Source organism: Biomphalaria glabrata, chromosome 2 (genome assembly GCF_947242115.1).
Source record: "Biomphalaria glabrata chromosome 2, xgBioGlab47.1, whole genome shotgun sequence".
NCBI lineage: Eukaryota > Metazoa > Mollusca > Gastropoda > Planorbidae > Biomphalaria > Biomphalaria glabrata.
Window position 1 is genome coordinate 6,776,335 of NC_074712.1, and position 21,238 is coordinate 6,797,572.

The following is a 21,238-nucleotide window of genomic DNA, read 5'->3' on the forward strand; positions in this document are numbered from 1 at the left end:
GATCATAAATACTGCATCTCAAGTAAACATTAATGGCCAACCACTATAAATTGTTGATCACTTTTGCTATCTTGGCTCCATCATATCCAACAATGCTCTACTTGATAAAGACATCAACAATATGATAGCCAAAGCAATGGGCACCATGTCAAGGCTGCAGAAAATAGTGTGGGACAACATATTGCTGACTAACGATGATAAAGCCTTTGTCTACTGGACCTGTGTGATGAGCACTTTGCTATACGGATGCGAAACATGGTCAACCTACTCATGGCAGGAAAAAAAGCTGAATGTCTTCCACCTCCGATGTCTAAGGCGGATCTTTAAAATTAGGTGGCAAGATAAAATAACCAATGAGGAAGTGCTAAAAAGAGTAGGATGCCAGGACATCCGCTCTGTTATCAGCAGCAGACGCCTTGGCTGGCTTGGCCACGTTCGTAGAATGCCAGTAGGTCGACTTCCACAGGACATCACAGAATCTAATAGAAGGCAGGAGAACCTCTGGTCGCCCACTTTTACGGTATACAGATATATGCAAACGCGTTATGTAGCTATTCAAAATCGACACTAGCAGCTGGGAAAACGTAGCACTGGATAGATCCACATGGAGAGAGAGCATAAAGGAAGGGTCTCGGATTGCTGTCAAAATGACGTTAGAATGACAGTTATTTGGGCTAAGTAGATTCGGGTTATAAAGGGTTTTTATACAACTACACATTCAAGGACAAAAAAGGAGGTCAAAACTTAAAAGGAGGACAAAATAACCTTTAATAACTAGGCTTAATTAATTTTGTTTTTGATGTAACATTTCTAAAAATAAAGGCTGTAAGACCACTCTATAAAATAACATTTCTCAGACAAAGCGACATTTCACATTAGCTTATCAATAGGTCGAACATAGATTATATGAGAAACTCCGTGAGACATTGTCTTCAGAATGTAGAACTTTGGAGGTGGGGGGCGGTGGCTGAGTGGTTAAGAGCCTGGCTTCCGAACCTGGGGGTCCTGTGTTCAATATTTCTCAGACAAAGTGACATTTCACATTAGCTTATCAATAAGTCCAACATAGATTATATGAGAAACTCCGTGAGAGACATTGTCTTCAAAATGTAGAACTTTGGAAAGGGGGGGGGGGAGCGGTGGCTGAGTGGTAAAGAGCATGGCTTCCGAACCTGGGGTCCTGGGTTCAACATTTCTCAGACAAAGCGACATTTCACATTAGCTTATCAATAGGTCGAACATAGATTATATGAGAAACTCCATGAGAGACATTGTCTTCAAAATGTAGATCTTTGGAAAGGGGGGGGGCGGTGGCTGAGTGGTTAAGAGCCTGGCTTCCGAACCTGGGGTCCTGGGTTCAACATTTCTCAGACAAAGCGACATTTCACATTAGCTTATCAATAGGTCGAACATAGATTATATGAGAAACTCCGTGAGAGACATTGTCTTCAAAGGGGGGGGGGGCGGTGGCTGAGTGGTTAAGAGCCTGGCTTCCGAACCTGGGGTCCTGGGTTCAAATCTCGGTGATTACTGGGATTTTGATATTCGGGATTTAAAGGGCGCCCTTAAGTCCACCTAACTCAGTGGGTAGCTGACTTTAGTTGGGGAAAGTAAAAACGGTTGGTGGTTGTGCTGGCCACATGACACCCTGCTCGTTAACCGTTGGCCAAAGAAACAGATGACCTTAACATCATCTGCCCCATAGATCTCAAGGTCTGAAAGGGGAAACATATCTTAACCTTAGCTTTGTTGAATTTTACTTTGTTAAAAAGAACTGCTTCTCAGTAGGTCTCTCCAGTTCATTGTGCGTTGATTAGCAAAAAGTCACGTTCACTGAAAGCCTCAAAAACGGGAATGAACCAAAAAAAATAATTTTCAGGAGGTCTTGATATCAGTTTTTTTTTAAAAAAAAACCGCCTTGAATGTACAAAGGGAGGTTATCAAAATATTTACTGCTATGTATGAGAGCGTCTGTTGTCAATAAACAACGGAGTAAAGGTTGGGCTGAAGAATTCCAAATTGAGCTTTATTTGATCCCAGAAAACAATTGCTTTGAGTCGGATGTGGCAAAATCAACAGGGAGCAGTTGGGACTGCGAGATCCTTAAAATACAGGATCTACACTCTTCTTAATTACAGTATCTTTTTTGTTTTTTATAATTGTTTAAAATATTTGGTAGAAACAAAGTAATTTCCAGAACCTAATATATATAGTTCGTCCATCGTGGTTTGATGATGACCACTTTATATATATATATATATATATATATATATATATATATATATATATATATATATATATATATATATATATATATATATATATATATATATGTCTGTATATATTGTTACGATCTCTCCTAATCAGGCGTTCTGTAACAACTGCTAAACACAACACAGCACATCTAACACATCAAGAACCTGACAACAAGGCTCCAAATAATCTGGTACTTTAATAATAGTCAATTAAAACAGCCAATATGACACAATTGGCAATACATCAACACTAAAAATGCTACACTGTTCATCACCGTACTAAACTAATAAACTCTACTGTCTCTATCTCTTCCTGGGCTCGTACATTCACTTCAGGACTCCACCAGGACCGACTTCATGGCAGACTAACAGTCCCGGTCTACTCGCTGTCCTGTCTTGAACTTCACTGCCTTACACACTCTGTGTCTCTGGTCCACGCTGGTTTATGATCAGATGACCATAACCCGGGTCCTATTCACGTGCATAGTTCATGCCAGTACTGTCCCTTGCCTTCGATATAGCACGCTAAACTGTATTACTGGCATGTGTCACATGTCAGCTGATCACACACAGTTAACTCTATTGCGTCGCGAATAGGGTTAGAACAATATATGTATATATATATATAAAATTAGCATAGTTACTTGAATAACCAGAACAGTATTGAAAAAAAAAGAAATGATCCAGCCAATCTTTGAACATTAAATCAATGCTCAAATATCTTAAGCCAGGCATAGCTGTCTACTATAAATAAGGGCCACTCTAAGGTTTCTTGTGTATATTTCTCTACTAAGCTCTATTTAGTAGACCTACATAATTAAAATCACAGGACGAATTAAATAATGTATTAACATGTTTTAGTAAATTATATGTTTTAAAAGAAAAGGTCCATAACGTGTATTACAAAGTAAACTATTAATTATAATTTCTCTTTCTCAATTTCCTTTGAAGTAAGAGACATCGAATTGGTTTTGGTGGCCTTGACCTCTTCCTTACGATGGTACAACCTGAGCACACGTCTGTTGCAGACGTAAGACATGAAGATGTAAACACCTTGAAGTCCGTTGATTGGCTCAACGATAAATCTGAGAATACACACAAGAAAAAAATGTAGAAATTTATTTTTACTTGACTTCGTAAGTACGATAACTGGGGGATCAATCAAAATGATAAAAAATAAAAAGGTTATTTCCCTTACAGTGGAAAAAAAAGCAAACAAACAATAACACAAGATTTCTTAAGACTAAAAATAACTTTTAGAGAGACATGTTTTCATACCCTATGCTAGGTGCAGTTACATTTATTCAATCCCATTATAATATTTTAAAATCCACAATAGTAATAGAAATATCTATCAATCTTTCTATCTAGCTATTGATTCATCCCGATAGATTGATAGATAGATAAATAGATAGATAGATTTATATGAGTAAATACAAGCTGAAGGTAGGGATGGTGAAGTGATACATTAATAGAAATAGAAATAGTGAGAAGGTAAAACTGTCCATACGTAAGGATAATTGAGAATCAAAGTAATTCATAGACTCTTAATGCTTGTTTGTAAATCTGAAATATTTTTGGTCAGTTTTGTTAAGTTTCTTCTTAAATAAAAATAAAAAATCAATATAATAATATAATCAGTTGTCTTAACTTATATAATGAAAGAATACTTTTATAAAATCTGCAGTTAAAGCGCAGCAAAGTCTACACACTCGATTTGTACGCGTTTTTATTGCATTTCCAACTTTTTCTTTGTTCTTATTATCTTATGTTGAGTAAAAACGGCGTGAGACCCACTGAGAATTACCCGGACAGTTTAAACCCATAGGAGGACAAGAGATAAATTCTAAATTAAGGAGAACAGAAAATACAAAAGACAAAGTGAACGGTAAACACTAGGTTTGCAAAGTATCGAAAGAAAAATGTTAGAAAGTCCTCAGCTGTAAAACTATTATGTTTAATAGCACTTTTTGTGTCAATATTTCAGACATAAGATAAATTGCACTGAAACCTTTTTTAACATGATAAATTAAATGGTGTTTTCCACGATCATCAGAACAAAACGGTGCTGGGTTCGAATCTCTGTGAAGAATTGTATTCTGAATTTCGGGATTTTTAGGGCGCCCCTGAGTCGACCCAACCCTAATGGGTACCTGACATTAGTTTGGGAAAGCAAAGGCAGTTGGTCGTTGTGCTAGCCACATGACACCCTGCTCGTTAACCGTGGGCCAAAGAAACAGATCAATTCAACACCAACTGCTCTATAGACCGCATGGTCTGAAAGGGGAACTTTTTTTGTGTGTAACTTTCAAAGAACACAAAATGAAACATCTTTCCTATCAACATTTTACCTAGTACAATTAAGTTGTACAACGCATTTTAATTAAATGTTTTGTTAAACTCTACACTTTGAAAAACAAGCGTGGGAAGCGTGGTCTAGAGGCTAAGTACGCTTTAACTTGGCTTGTCTTGGCTACCTATGAAGGGGGCTCGCGGTTCGACACCCGACTCGGGCAGCACGGAAAACCAACTCATAGATACTGGTCCACAAATGAGATTGGACCAAAGCGCTCTAAATTAAGACTAAACTATTCACTTTAATGGCGAATATGTATAATATTCACACAGATTTATACTTTTAATAAATCATTATTTAACTCTTAACTAAAACAGTTGTAGTCATTCTCTTGAAAGGCTAGGAAAATCAGAAAATGGAGAAATGATTTCTCACTCTGCCTGGACGTTTCAGAATGCAGGATTTTGTGCTTTGCCTGGCGCAGAACTAGACATTCTATAGAATGCAGGATTTTGTCCTTTGCCTGGCGCAGAACTAGTCATTCTATAGAATTCAGGATTTTGTGCTTTGCCTGGCGCAGAACTAGTCATTCTATAGAGTGCAGGATTTTGTCCTTTGCCTGGCGCAGAACTAGTCATTCTATAGAGTGCAGGATTTTGTCCTTAGCCTGGCGCAGAACTAGTCATTCTATAGAATGCAGGATTTTGTGCTTTGCCTGGCGCAGAACTAGTCATTCTATAGAATGCAGGATTTTGTGCTTTGCCTGGCGCAGAACTAGTCATTCTATAGAATGCCTTGACAAAGTAGGAAACGGAGAATCAATTCGTACTTTGCCCCCCCCCCCCCCCCAAAAAAAAAAAAACAAAAAAAAACGGTATTCTGACGATTCTAATAGAATTCTAAATGCTGCTGGTAAAGTCATTGGCCAAAAACAAAACCCATTTGAGACAAACATTTATAAAAATGCTAAAATTATTCTAGAAATAAAAAAAAACACCTTTTGTGTCAGGATTTTGTGATTTTACCATTACAAAAGAGATAAAAGACACCGATAGCAAAGACAAACAGACACAAACACTCTTTTGTTTCCCTGGCAATCAAATCATTAAATAGAAACAGTCTGATATAAACTTTTCACATGTAAATTATGAGTGAGTCTGGTGTGAATTTACATTTTGTTTTTTTTTTGGTTATAATGTTTTGTTTGGTGTAATGCACAAATTGTAAGACAAATTTCCTTACTGACAATAAAGATTATTATTATTATTATTTAGCACTTTGCCAAAAAAAAAATGCAAGGTATTTTAAAGAATGCCTGCATTTTGCGCTTGCTGGTAACATATATAGAAACTTGAAGTTTCGGAAAATAGTTAGAGCCGTTTTTGAAAACCGTGTTCAGATAAGTTTTATGTTCTACGAGTTTGATAGCTAATAAGAGGTATTGAAAAAAAAATCTCTTACTCAAAGTAGTTGTTTTGTGACACTTGTGCGATTGTAGCCAGAAGCCAAAAGACGCCTGTCATGGCCGACAACTTGACGTAGACAATGAGATCACTCTGTTCCTCCTTCTTCAAGTCAGATGTCTTGAGTTGTCGAACTTTGTGTATCTTGACAACGGTAGTGACGAAGAAGATTGTATTACATAGGACAATGACGAGAAGAGGACCGGCTAATGCGACACCTGGAAGAACATTTAAAGAACAATTATAATATTATCTTATCTTATATAATACAGACGTTACTTCAAAAAAGAAGATGATTACGTCCTACGCGTCATGCATTTAGTCATGCATATTAACCAATGACTTAAATTCTGCCAAGTTACTGGTTTTCCTGGCTAGCTCAAGCAACCCATTCCATGCTCTAATAGCACCAGGGAAGAAGGAGTATTTGATATAGATGATATATTAACGTATTAGTTACTAGAAATTAATATACCAACTACCTTCACCAATCCTTAAATCTGTTGGGCCCTTGGATTTGTTGGTCGTTGGTCTCCATTTATCTTTTGCCTTGGCTAAAATTTCTTTCAATAACAGTCCCGTCTATACTTTAGTGTCTTCTCATAGCTTTCTGTCTTTTCTTCATTTACCTGTTGCTGCTGTTACTGTATCCGTGAGGAGGGTCTTTGCAAGCCATAAAGACCTCGTAAAAGGGCCATACAGTTTTAGATTGCGTTTATTTTTAGCATTGGTCAACATGCCAACTATCTCAACAACAAATATGCATTTTTATAACCTTTAGGGCTAAGGTAGTATGAGACATATTAAAGCAAACTACAAGGCTGAAATATAAAAATCTACGTGTCAAGCCCTGGTCACGGTCACATTCCTATATGCTTGAGAATCTTGGACGCTGACTGCACGAGGATTGAAATACTACAGTAAGATCCTACGCATCACAAATGAAGAGATTAGAAACAGTATTAAGACAGCAATAGGACCCCACGACGACCTGCCAACCACTGCCAAAAAAAAAACGCAAGCTTAAACTATATAGTTTAAGGGTCATCAGGGCTCAATAGACCTTTTTTTTCAAGGAAAAGAACCATGAAAAAGAAGAAGAGACAGAGAAATCAATGGAAAGACAATATAAAAGAATGGAGTCAAAAGATAGAGAAAGACGGTCAACAGATCTTGTGTGATTCCCCAATGGTTTCACATTTTCTTTATCCCGCACTAGTCGCCTTCTATAGAAAGTAGAACACAAAAAAATGTATGAACGAATGTAGAAATCTACCCAGAGAATATACTGTGGCATTTTACGTCTCGAGAGACGATCTTTTCCCTTTCCAACTTCTTGTGTGACTAAAGAGGTCAATCCTTGATACACAGCTGCGATCGCAGGTTGGGCATATGTAATCACCAGGCGCCGTTGCATTTTCACCCTTCTTTCTGTTTCTGTTGTGTATGGCATCTGCAATTCGAGACCCTTCCTTAATGCTCTCTCTCTACATGTGGATCTATCCACGCCACCTCTTCCCAGCTGCTAGTGTCGATTCTGAAGAGCTTCGTGTCATGTTTGCATACATCCCTATAACGTAAAAGTGGGCGATAAGAGGCTCTCCTGCCTTCTATTATATCGCCATACAGAATGTCCTGTGGAAGTCGACCTACTGGCATTCTACGAAGGTGGCCAGAGAATATACAATTCTAAAGATAAACCCAGACTTAGAAGAGGGTGCGCCAAATTAGCTTCTATTTTTATTTATCATGTTGATCATGACTATATAGAGGAATACCCACTAACGAATGTGTGTCCAAATTATAAAATGTCAAGACCTCCAGACCAAATTTAATTATTACATTATATCTAACAAAAATCATTACAGTCAACCAGACTGTCAAATTTTGTAGGAAAATCGTTACAGTCGTTTTCAAGATCATGGTCCATCAAGGTCCTACTCATGAAATTGAAAGCTGAATAGAGTAATTTTAAAAATGGCTTGTATTAAAATTATCTTATTATTTTCTTATACTAATTTTTTTTATTTCAAAGAATTTGGCTCACATATTCAAATCCACGCATATTTTTGTAATTTGAACCTTAAAGCTCACCAGTTAAGAGAAGGGAATCCAAGCAGCATCTTACTGATCCATAACCAATACCTTGACCTCTAGTCTGGTTGTAAGTGACCGCTACTACGACAGAAACCACAGTTGCTGGAAAAGACACAGAGAAGAGGCATCGCTTGATGAAGGACTTGTAATCATCTTGACAGCAAGAACTTCGAGTCTTGGCAGTAAACACCAGGAACATGTCCAGGCTACAGATGAAAGTCCACGAGAACATCCACAGCCACAGGAAGTGAGTAGACATGCCCAGAAATATGCACACGTTGTCTAAATCTTTACTAGAACGTAAATATTTTTTTAAAGATTTAATAAATGGAGAGCACGTGTTTTTAATTACAAATATGTGAATTCACCCCTCAAACCTCTAAATAGATTTTTAAAAAATGCTATTATATAGAGCAACTTTTATGTTTACAGCATACTTACAGCGCTATGGTCCAATTTCTTTTATGGACCTGCGTGTGTGTGTGTGGGGGGGGGAAATGTATCTGGGAGAAGGTTTTCCATGATGCCAACAGGCGCTCAGTAAACAAAACTCTGCTCGAATCGGGTCAAAGACAATAGACCATAATTTCATCATTTCCTTGCATCTCAAAAGAGGAAGACTTCTTTGACAAGGAAACAGCATAACTAATAAAAACAATCTCTAGCATCTGACTACGGGTCAAAAGATGTATTTTTAACCAGATACAGTAAAAAAAAACACCTTTAACAATTTGTGCTTCTAGAACGGATAAGAGGCCACAAAAAACTTATTTACTCATTTAGTTACAACTTTGTCTAGTGCTAACCTATTCCTTCATCTTTTTGTTTATGTCCGACGTTAGTTCATAGTGTTATAACTCAATAATAAGACGCCTAGAGGTTGATTTTTATTGGGGATTTCCGTAGTGATGCGTTGGCTTAGTGATAAAGCGATTGGTTACCGAACCGTGGGTTCTGGGTTCGAATCCTTGGATTTCTAATTTTCAAGATCTTTAGTGTGCATCTGAGACCACCCAGCTGTAATGGGTACCTGCCGTTAGTTGTGGAAAAGGAAAGGTGGTTGATCGTTGTGGTCTGAATGTGGAACATTTTATTTGACTATAATTTACTTTATGACATGAGATAGCTTCGTCAATAGGATCCCGCCCCTGCAGTTAGTGTTAGAATAGGGTGTAATAATTTCCCTTTTTGGATTTATAAAAACAACTATAGCTGAGAAACATACTTACATGTGGGCAGCTGCTAGAAGTGATGTCTGCGCCAACAGAAGACTCAGTGACAGCATCATGTTGTTCTTGCCTGCAAAGGTTCTCAAAATGGGATGTATGAGGTAAGTCATAATGGTTATTACAAGACAGACAAGGGACACCACAGAACAAGCTAGACTCACTGCGTAGAGTGCGACATCAGATTTCTCCTTTAAAGATTTGTCAGCGTCTTGAATTTCCTTTAATTTTTTCTCCAAAATCTCCCAGCACACTTTCAGTTCTCCGCTCTCCTCAATGAGAAGGTAGTTTAGATCTTTAGCCTCTGAAAGTGTCACTTTTGTGACGTTAAGATCTAGTGTCACTGTGAACTCAGGAGGCGAAGAGTTGTCCAATACATTTAGTTCGTATTCAGAAGTGTTGATTGTGACGTGACCACAAGTAAGTATATTGTTTAGTGGTATTAGCATCTCCTTGGTAACAACACTTTTGTCAGGCCACGAGCACGCGGTGTCGCTATTACAATAGACGTCAGAATGATTTTTTCTCATCTCGTAACAAGACACAAACGCATCTTTTCTCGACGTCGCATCTGATGGCTGAAATGTCAGATTTAATTGTCTCCCTTCCTCTAATGTTACCTGCCCATTCATCCAACTGTCTAAAACTAGAGATTCAAATTCATCTCTGGAAACATTAGCTGGTCCTTTTAGTCTAGCATCCACCCGAATTAAGCACGGGAAGGAATCGATTTTTAAACCTTCTTGGTAGCCATAAGTAACATCAACAAATTCAGTAGTCATTTTGAAGCTAACTTGATAGTTTGCAAACCATAGCTGAAACTGAAGACATTAAAGTTTACATACCTTTATCATTGGACTAAAACAATAACAATTAATATAACTAAAATACAAATTCTCACGTTATCTTATTCTATTCATTTCCAGTCATCAACTTGTATTTCAAATGAGGGTCGCATTACATAAAGTCCAACCGCTGGTTGAGTGGCAAAGCGCTTGGTTTTTGAACCGGGGTCCTGAGTTCGAATCCTAGTGAAGATTTAGATTTTTAATTTAGTGGACCAACCAGCTCTAATGGAAACCTGACATTAGGGAAAAGTAAAGGCGGGCCACAGAAACAGATTATAGATAGCAAAGTTTCCTAGGACGACCTTGTGGTAGTTGCACATAAATGTGCTACAGTGGTAGTTGTCTGAGCACAAGAAGAATCGAAGATCATGACTTTTGTTGATGCTTTGTGTGTTCTCAGATCGGTCGAAATCCCATTAAATACAACATCTACTTTGGCTTCCTTTGTTGAGTTGCTGAATACCTATCTACAGCAGTGTGGTAGCAAAGATCATTATGGAAACTATTTATAAAAAGTAAAGTTCCCCTTTCAGATCTTGTGGTGTATAGGGCAGATAATGTAAAGGCCATCTGTTTCTTTGGAACAACAAGAATGTTATGTGGCCAGTACTATGACCAACCGCCTTTACTTTTCCCCAACTAATATCAGGTACCCATTAGAGCTGGTCGTTTTCAGAGGCGCCCAAAGATCGCGAAATTAAAAAAATCCAAATCTTCACCAGGATTTGAACCCAGAACCCCAATTCAAAAAACCAGTCGCTTTACTACTCAGCCACCTCGTCTTCAAAAAATTATTCATAGAATCGATATTTCATCTACCTATCAATTGCACCCACCCTCACACAAAGTATTTTAATTCGTATAAAAGAATCTTGTTATTTTTTTGACTAAACCAAGGTTCCCCTACATACTTTGGACTTTGGGTCATCGCCTTTAGCGCAATTTCATGTCTTGCCTAATACAAATAGGTCCATTGTCATGTACAGGTATATAAAGAATTAAAAAACTACAACAAACATTGAAGATGAAGTTAGCAATGTATTAGATAAACTCGTATAGTAACATTTAAATACAACCTTTTTACTGACAGCTTTCATCAAGTAATGACAAGGATAATACTGCAATTTCCATGTTGTCGAAGGCGGCTCAACAAAGGTTAACCAAAGGCGTAGCTTATACTCGAGTGCATTAATCTTTAAAGCAGAACTGCAGCTTGATGAGCAGTTTTCCAGGTGAGCACTGCAGAGGTAGGCAGCGCCCCTGACAGAAACACACATAAGGGTATTATGTTACGCAGCATAAAATGTGTAAGATGTAGTTGATGTCACTAGATTAACGATGCTCATACATGCTGACTGTCATTCAACAGAGATGTTTAAGATATGAGATTTCTAGCTATGATAATAAAGTACACAGGCCAACATTGAATACAAAAACGTGTAGACTAACTGTACACCAACAATAACCCTAACAAAAACATTCAATTGTAGATTCAGTTAATTGGTTAGACCATTACTAGCCTATACGTCCTACAAATCATTCCTTAACTTTTAAATTATATAGAAACAAGAACAGGCGCAAGCAAACAAATAAAAAACTTGTTAAATACTTTTTTAAAAAAAGCTTATAAAAAAGTCCTAGCATCAATCAGTCACGTAATTAAATTTTTAATAGATCGAGACGTACTATAATACATCTTTGCGACTACAAATATTAACTACTAATTGTTTTTGTTTAGTGCAATTTCATGCTTTTAGTTTTCTCAATACCATTCGATCATATGCTTGCCTGGACCAGTTGGAAAGAGGTGGGGGGAGAAAGAAAGATGTATGAAAATCGAAGGTTTTATAATTACCTATTGTTAGTTTCAAACATTTCTCTCTGCAAAGTATAAATGGGACTAATTCAATTTATACCAGCTTATTTGTCCATTACAATTTATTTCCCTTATTCTAGATACGAAACAAAATAATTAAACACCAATAGATAATTAACTAATTATTGTTTTTATTTTATTGATTTTTTGTATTGTCAGGTAAAAGCAATAATTGTGTAAAATTTCAGCTTGATCCGAGATAGGGTGATAGAGAAATAATGTGTAGAATATTTTTACCAGACAGACTGAGTCAGTTGATATAAGCTTTGTGAAAAGTATCATGGGGTTAATATTAATCGAATATTCACATTTTTAATACAAAAACTAGCATTAACTTACTCATACATTATTATTATAACTTTTATATAGCGCTACTTTCATGCTCATAACATGCTCAGAGCGCTTTTGGTCCAATCTCATTTGTGGACCGGTGGGGGGGAGGGGGTATCTAGGAGTTGGTTTTCCATGTTGCCTTTAGGCGTTCAGTAAACACAACTCTGCCCGAGTCGGGTGTCGAACTTCGAGCCCCCTTCTATAGCCAAGTTCAAGCGCACTTGGCCTCTCGACCACGCTTCCCATTAGACAAACTCAAAGAGGAAGGCAAATATACTATTCCATATGTAAGTAAGAAATTCAGAATCTTTCTTTCCAATTGCCAGGCCACTAGAGCATTTATAAGAATTACCTTAATCGGCCAAGAAAACCAATGACTAGATAAGTTTGAATAACAACACTACTAACAAGATGAAAACAAATACACTTTAAAAGTAATTATCTATGTCAACTGTGGTGGCAGTTTAAGAAGAAAAGGTAACTAGCAGAAAAAATTGTGATAAGAAGATGAAAAAGTGGTCTTCAAAATCTGCATAAAACGTCTATAAGAGTTATCTTTGGTTAAGAATTTGTAATTTCGTTTCTATTGAAGTGTCTTATATGAAATGACAGATTTATGTAAAGTGTTATATATGCTAAGTCAACTGTAATACTCACGTCTGGAGCAGACCATTCATCAGCAGAGCAGTTAGCGTGATCAAAGACAACCTGTTTTTCAGTCTCTTTAGGCGCCATGTAAGAGTTAGAGTCAAAGTTGAGCAGGAAAGACGTGAGTGATCCTTTATCAATGGCTGCACTATTTACAGGACCTGACTAATAGAAAATACAGATATTTTTGTTCAACATTTAGCTTTCACTTTACTAACTTCACTACCTTTTTTTTCTGAACATTTCTACAGACCTAAATGGTGTGTCTGTAAGATTTACACCCATGTAACATAATTATATCTTTTTGATCTGTGTCTAGAAAACTGCGGCATGTTTCTTGAGATGAGATCCATGTAACAAAACTTAATAAATATGTTTGCGGCCTATAATTTCTTTATGTACTCTTTCATAAAATAAAATAAAAATTACATAACAAAACATTTGAGACTTGTGCGGTTATTTCCGATGAGCCAAGTTCAATTTAAAAAAAAAGCCATAAGCCAAATTTAGTTTACAAAATACGCGTTCAGTTTTAACGCAATGTTCTTTTTAAACTCATGAATTCGCAGCAAGACAATATAAAGAATTAAAAAAATGTTTTGAATTTGTCATAGACAATTCTTTGAACTTCTGAAAATGAAACAAACACAAATATCTATTCGGAAGAATTTCAATATATAGTAGAAAATTCCTCTTCAGACTTGTCACTTTTAGTTTGCTTTTGATTTAAATTCTATGGAAACTGTCTGATATGTCTTAGTTATCATTCAATATAAATCGAATGAAGTCAATGGTTTGCTTTTGATTTAAATTCTATGGAAACTTTCTGATATGTCTAAGTTAATTTTTAAAATAAATCGAATGAAGTCAATAAACATTGCATGCCACTTACGTCAGCGGGGGAATTTAAATCTTGTGTCATTGAAGTGCACACTTGACCAGCTTGCAGTGAACTTTCTTTGGAGCTAGAAGTAATAGTAGTTTGGCTTTAGGAAATTGAATCCCAATGCTAAACAAATACTACATCATATTTAATTATTTATTTATTTATCTAATTAATTGTTAGTTTACGAAGTAGGTCCATTTATCGAGTAGAGATAGTAGATGTTCAATATACTGACAATATTTATTTAATCTTTTTCTAGCCGTTAAAAAGCTAGGAATTAGGTCATTTCTAAACAATAAAAAACATTTAAAAAGAATTATAAAAACTTAAGCCTAAGAAGCCAATATGTGTGTTGGCATCCTACAGTAATGGAACGACTATGGTTCATCTCGAACACTTTTTTCATGTAACTGTGGAGCCCTATTTTGGAGAGACACTCACGTCCACATATATCGCAGGTCATGGTGGCTTTTGGTGGTAGAAGAGCTGGCTATTTTTTTGTATGGCACACATTACTTCCAGAGCCGAGGTCCATGTTTTTTCCACTGTCCATAGCTTTCTTGGTCACTTTTTCTCTCCAACTAGTGCGGTCTAGGGTAATGTCTTCTCAATGATCAATATCAATGTTCACTGTTTTTAGGTCCGTTTTATTACATCTTACAATTTATGTATATGGCAGATGATGTTAAGGTCAACTGTTTTCTTTGGCAAACGGTTAACAAGCAAGGGGTCAAGTGGTCAGCACCACGATCAACCACCTTTACTTTCCTCAACTAAAGTCATGGACTCGTGAGCATCCTACAAATCCCGAAATTCAAAATCCCGAGATACATCGAGATTGGAACTACGGACTCCAGGTTTGGAAGCCACCACCCCGAATATGTAAGAAAATACTGTGATATTAAAGATAGTTAGTATTTAACATTGTTTAGTACATACTTTGAATGAATACAAAACTCGCATCAAATACATTGTTTTCCTTTTCAATCCAGTAAATAAAAGAGCGTGATTAGAAATATGTTTTTATTCTACTTAAAAAAAAAAAAAGAATTTTTTTTTAATGAAACTAGAAGAAGCTGGTATAAAACGCCTTAGTTGCGCGGATGGAACCATTTACAATAAGGATCAATGAAGCAGACTTACTCTGAGTCTTTATTATGCTATGATAGTTAAGAAACTACTCACGATATTTTGTAAGGCGTGCAGATTTCGACATCGTCTACCGGCCAGCTCTGTGTTACTACGCAATCGGGTTCCCTTTCCAGCGCCATCTGGAGGAGGGAGTCAAAACGTGTGGCCTTGTAAATAAACATGGCGCTGACACACCTTACGTTTAACTTGGCCTGGGTCAGCTTCTGAAGAGAGAAACAAGATTCTGGTCACATGAGATCACATAAACAGATAATAGATGTAGGATATGATTCAAGAGCAAGAAAAAATACGATATTAAATAGTAAATGCACTAAAAGCACGCCAGAGAAGTAAACATTTCTATCAGTGTTCTAGATCACGTGATGAATGTAAGACCTATGTCCTACGTAAAAACTAAAACCTAATTAAAAATTACTGTGCGAATGTATTGGAGATTTTTTTGAGCGATGTAGAATCAAATGAAAAACAAACTATATGCAAACGAAGTTCAGACTTCTGTGAATGAATAACATTTAGTATAGAAATCTCCAATCGGTACTTTTTTACTTTAATTATAGATATAAAAATTGTAGTTTTAACCGTATTCAATATAATTAAGTAGGCCCCTATATATAATTCTTGAAAGATAGATGTATTGGGTGATAGTCTGTTTAGATTTGTGTGCGTGTGTGGTTAGGTGTGTTTGAAGGTGAGAATGTTAAGAATTGTGATGCAGGCACTTGTAGATCTATAAATCTAAAATGTTTGTATGACAGCTATGGCGACGGACTGTTAATGCTCGGTCATTTTATTGTGGTTCCTATCAATCAATACAACTAAACCAGGGTATGAGCATTTTAATACAGTACTTTAAATAAACTTGAGCAAGCGTCTTGATTAACTACAATGTTTTATTCAGAATATACACAGATTCAACTCGAAAGTAGATGTATGTAGGAACTAGTGAAATGATAATTGAAACAAGATTTAACTCCGGACTAAAGCCCACTCTTTCTGTCTAACGTTTCTCGTTTAACTCCTATTTAACATTCCTATCAGTCCTATTTAGCTATTAATACTATCTATAATCTAGATGACATTTCTCACTATGTAGCTTTCAATACTATCTACAATCTAGATGACATTTCTCACTATGTCGCTATCAATACTATCTAAAATCTAGATGATATTTCTCACTATGTAGCTATTAATAATATCTACAATCTAGATGACATTTCTCACTATGTAGCTATCAATAATATCTACAATCTAGAGGACATTTCTCACTATGTAGCTATCAATAATATCTACAATCTAGATGACATTTATCACTATGTAGCTATCAATAATATCTACAACCTAGATGACATTTCTTACTATGTAGCTATCAATACTATCTACAATCTAGATGACATTTCTCACTTAAACTCATGCTGCCCACGGACACATTTTATTAAAATTTCAGAAAGATCATTAAATTAAAATTTGAATTTTATCATATGCTTATTATTGACCTTAATAGGTCAGTGTTACAGCTATGAAACCCAGGGGAAGTAACATTTGTATTTTCGGAATACCAAGTTATCAGTATTATCGCTCATATAAACAATTGTTGCTATTCAAAGGTTTGAAACAATCTATCTAGATTATAAAGTATGTGTTGAATTTTAAAAAGTTGTAACATATTTAATACGAATATATTATTTTAGTACATTATTGAAGAATACATTCCTTTTTTTTTTTTAAAGTAATTTTCACTAATGTAGAGTATCAATCTGTTTTTAATTTTCTGCCAACTAATTAAAACATAATTATTGAAATACACAAAAAGATGACTTGAAGATTAAACATGTAAATAATTTGCGATTGAAATTAGGAATCTCTACTTTACCATTGTTGCATTGTTGCATTGAGCACAGAAAACGTTGTGATAGATGACACCGGTCTCTGTATCCAATAAGGCCTTCACAGTTTCCGCATTAATAACATTGTCTGACTCGCAGAGTTCAACGTTGGTTCTGTCCACCTCAAACCGGCACGACCTGATCACGCTTGCGCCTGGTAAAATCATAAATGATAAATTTTAAAGTTTTAATTAGATCAAATAGAAAAGCACGCCTCAGTGGGGTGTTTGCAAGCTGCATCCGTCTTATCACATTCTTTTATTTGATAAGTAGAAAGAGTGAACATTTTTATCAACTCACTCTGTCTGTCTGTCTGGTAAAAAGTTTTTATACCTTATTTTTCCCCACACCCTTTCTTGGATCAAGTAAAAACTTTGCAGAAATATTTATTTGCACAGACAAGACATGAATAAATGAAAAAAAAAAGTTAGTTAACTAGTAATTATTAATTATTTTGTTTGATACCGACCTGTGAAATAATCCTACAGTATTAATAAATAAAGCTAAATATGTAGAGTTTCGTCACCCTAGATATGGTGATATGTTATTTCTAATACCACATTATCGGATCAAGTTGAAACTTTACATACTTATACCATGTATGTAACATAATATGAATCAATCAGAAAATACAAAAAATAGTCTATTAATAATTGGTAACATTAATTATTTTATTTGATATCGAATAAGGAAAATACACTTCTACATTATTTAGAGATATAGCTGTAAGTGCGGAGTTCTTTCCCTTAGCTATTTTTTTATCTCGTTGTTGTACGATGCAGCCATAGGTTTGCACGTTGTTGTATCTGTCTATGCTAAGTAGTATTGTAATTACCAAATGTCACGGGTGAAATCGCTTCTATTGGGCGGTTAACAGACGGAGAACATGTGTCTTTGTGCGTATCCGTATCAGTAGTGGGTACAGCTGAATCATTTATAAAGTCATAATTGCTTCTTAAACGGGCAGATGATACTCTGGTTGTAGCACTGATGTCAGACCTAGATGCCTCAGCTAAAGTGGAAATTGGTTCTTTCAGACCATCTGAGGCAGGATACACTGTTGAACTGTCTAACCCGTCAAGAAAGTTAAACATTTGACTCCCAGTACTCTCTGCTTGAAAACCTGCTTCTGAATATGAGTTTTTCGCCGGCCGAGACGTGTCCGAAGTAGTGAATCCATATGATTTTGTTTTACCTTTCTCATCAGCAGTGCTATAGTTCCCCAACTCAGCACTAGAAACTGTTGTAGAATTTCCATTCTCATTGCTTCCAATTGTAACAGAACTCACAAGAAGAATTGAGTAAGAACAAAGAATAAATACAAATAGGAAATTCAAACTTTCACTGGAATACATTGATAACTTTCCTCTTTAAAGTTCCTTCATGTATTCTAACTAATGACACCCTAACAACATTAGACAGAAGAGACTCGCTTTTTAGTTCATTCCTTTAGACTGAATAATACATTTTACTTTCATATAAACTCTAAACTTGCAGTTGTTTTCCATGATCAATGTAACCACTTGGTAGATCAAACTGCACTAAGCTGCAATTAGAGTATCAAACAAACTGGGGGATATTTGAGAACCTCATTAGGTCGTGTAGTCATGGGCTTTATCTTTGTTTACCCAAGGAAAAAAAAAGAATATTTCAGCTAACAATTACTACCAAAAATGTAGTAATTGAAACCAAAGGTCATTGAATTTGTCCACTATTATTATAATGGATTAACTTGGACTTTTTTGTTTCTATAAACGTTAGATTTTGTCCAATTTAGCCGATTACCTCCCTTGTGATTTTGCGTTTTGGAGAGTATTCTGTAATGAGTTCGACTATGAATGGATGTTTTTTTACAAAGCTCTGTCTGTCTGTCTGGTAAAAAGTTTGTACACTTTATTTCTCACAAACCCAATCTCGGATCAAGCTGAAATTTTGAACAATTATTTCCTTTTTCCTGACAACACTAAAATTAACTAATTAACTATAGGTAATTAACTATTTTATTTGGTATCTCAAACAAGGTAAAGAATTTATACTTGACAGAAGTAGTGGTATAATCTGAATTAGTCCCCTTTATAGGTTGTTGCCTGAATCTTACTGAACACAACATAAAAATAGGATCTGACAATAGAAACAGTAGATACTTATACAGACTTCAATGTTTATACGCTCTCTACTTGCATTGTAGTTTCCGTGTTAGCTTGAGATGACTGAAAAGGCTTGAGCCATAAGTTTCGTATTCTGTTCGTCCACCCTTTTTATGTTTCTATAAATGCTTTTATAGCTAGTCTAGTTCTATTAAAATTGAACTCCACCATCGATCCAAACTAGTTGATACAACTATGCTTAATAATAACTTTTGTTTCTTTTTAAAAAATATTCTCAAAAATGTTCTTTTTAAAATGCTGCCTTGGAGTCAAGGGTAAATCTAGGGTTTAAAAAAAATGAGGAAATGGCTCGATGTTATAAAGCCTTCTTTAAGTTTTTTAGAAACCTTCGAACTTGAAGACAATGGCTCGTGTGATTGTTTAAACACAAGGGTCGTTAACATTCCTAATTACTCATTGGATATGGAGCAAGTTTTGTTTTTTTTTTAAACAGGGATAGTTAAAATCATATGCACTGCCTCGGTAGATAGTACATTAAGATTCCATTTGAAATTGTCTATTAGAGTTGTGTGTCGCACTTGGAACTTTAAGGCAAGCAAAAGCGAATGTAAGCTCCTTTCCGCCAGCATGAATTGGGCAGCGAGTTCCTCCTTCCCGCCACCAAGCCCGGGGGGGGGGTGAGACTCGGGGTTAAACTTGGAGTTTGATTTTGCTTTCACTTCCAGAGGACACGGACACTTCGGACACGCGGACCACTGGGACCCCCATCGTTTTCCTATACAATACCAGGCTAACCGTGCGGGACACGCCATTTAGGTAACGGCCACTTGAGGGAGGCGTCTGGACGTTGACAGATCTCTGCGGGAGCTCTTTTTCATCCCCGCACAGTGCAATGAGGATGTTTTCGCACTCTCTGAGGAACCTTGTTTCGCTGCCCTTTGGCCTAACCGTCCCCTCTCACGACCGTTTTCACCCGGGCGCCACGACGAGACAGGGCAGCAAGCCCTGGCATTAAGAGTCCAGAATAAATTCAGTTATGACAAGCTACCAAATGAATTCATTTTAAGTAGAGCTTAAGGGTGAGACTGTTCAATGATCATCTGTCCGGAGGTATCTAAGCAAATAATTTGTTGTATAAGGTCAGCTCTTCTTGAGCCACGTCCATTCCCCACTGCTCGCCGTGTCAAGGCGTCACGAAAAATTTCTTTCTACTCCGACAATGTACCACCACTTACCGTAAGGGAGCCACCACGGCATCGCGCGGCCCCAGTTAAGAACGATGTGGCTGATGAGAAGGTTTGGCGAACCTCCTTTATATTCTCTCTAGTGGAGTTTATGTGTCTTATCTTATCTTATATATATATATATATATATATATATATATATATATATATATATATATATATATATATATATATATATATATATATATATATATATATATATATGTATGTATGTATGTATATATATGTATATGTGTGTGTGTGTGTATATATATATGGGAAGACCAGCTTAGAACTTTGACGAAGAAAACAGCCCAGTGACTCCTTTTTCTATACAAACTCAATAACTTTAAACTAAACAAGAAGATCCTTGAGACTTTTACGGCGCGACTATACAAAATCTGCTTACATACGGAATAACTTGTTGTCAAGGCAACGCCTCATCTAAACTGTTGCGACGTCTAGAAAACATCATTAAAAAAGCATCAAAAATTACACTCGCAACATTACCGCATTTAAAGGAACTTTTTGAACAAAAGTGCCTAAGAAAAATCGAAAAAATGGAAGACAACGGCCACCCGCTCCATCAGAACTACGTCAGGTCGTCGTGAAGTGGACGACTGCTTTCAATCAAAACAAGAACGGAGCGGTACAAAAACTCGTTCGTACCTCACTCGGTCAGACTCTATCACCGCCACTCATTGATCAGGGAACATGAAATGCACCAAAATACCTGTGTGTATTCGCTGAATGAACTCTTTATGTTGTGTCTGTTGTATTTATGTGTATTTTTCTGTTGTGTTGTCTTTATATGAGAAAAGAGTCCTTGTAATCACAACAAATTTCCGTAAGGATCAATAAAGCAATCTTAGTCTTATGTCCATTGGTCGTTTCAAATTGTATCCCACATGTGCCGTGTGCACTGCTTACTTTCATGATGATTT

At 36.3% G+C, this 21,238-nt stretch overlaps 1 protein-coding gene and 1 long non-coding RNA gene across 2 annotated transcripts; both read right to left on the minus strand.

The window, feature by feature from the left end:
* Positions 1-2,980: 2,980 nt before the first annotated feature.
* LOC129924386 (G-protein coupled receptor Mth2-like) lies at positions 2,981-9,786 on the minus strand. The gene is made up of 4 exons (XM_056018598.1): positions 9,341-9,786; positions 8,109-8,404; positions 6,013-6,232; positions 2,981-3,340 (listed from the first exon to the last, which is right to left on the minus strand). Exons 1-4 carry the CDS (start codon positions 9,784-9,786, stop codon positions 3,175-3,177), a joined length of 1,128 nt encoding a protein of 375 aa, XP_055874573.1. The 3' UTR covers positions 2,981-3,174.
* Positions 9,787-13,087: 3,301 nt separating this feature from the next.
* Positions 13,088-15,204, minus strand: LOC129924451 (uncharacterized). The gene is made up of 3 exons (XR_008776387.1): positions 15,114-15,204; positions 13,935-14,007; positions 13,088-13,207 (listed from the first exon to the last, which is right to left on the minus strand). It is a non-coding gene; the product is annotated as an uncharacterized LOC129924451 (long non-coding RNA).
* Positions 15,205-21,238: the final 6,034 nt, after the last annotated feature.

What these genes read in the sequence shown, in the direction of transcription:
- LOC129924386 (XM_056018598.1), bottom strand. Translation starts at nt 9,786, where the DNA reads ATGCTAATACCACTAAACAATATACTTACTTGTGGTCACGTCACAATC. An exon ending in CTTCTAGCAGCTGCCCACAT is followed by an intron (nt 8,405 to 9,340) that starts GTAAGTATGTTT and finishes TTTACGTTCTAG; the next exon opens with TAAAGATTTAGACAACGTGT. An exon ending in GGATTCCCTTCTCTTAACTG is followed by an intron (nt 6,233 to 8,108) that starts GTGAGCTTTAAG and finishes ATGTTCTTCCAG; the next exon opens with GTGTCGCATTAGCCGGTCCT.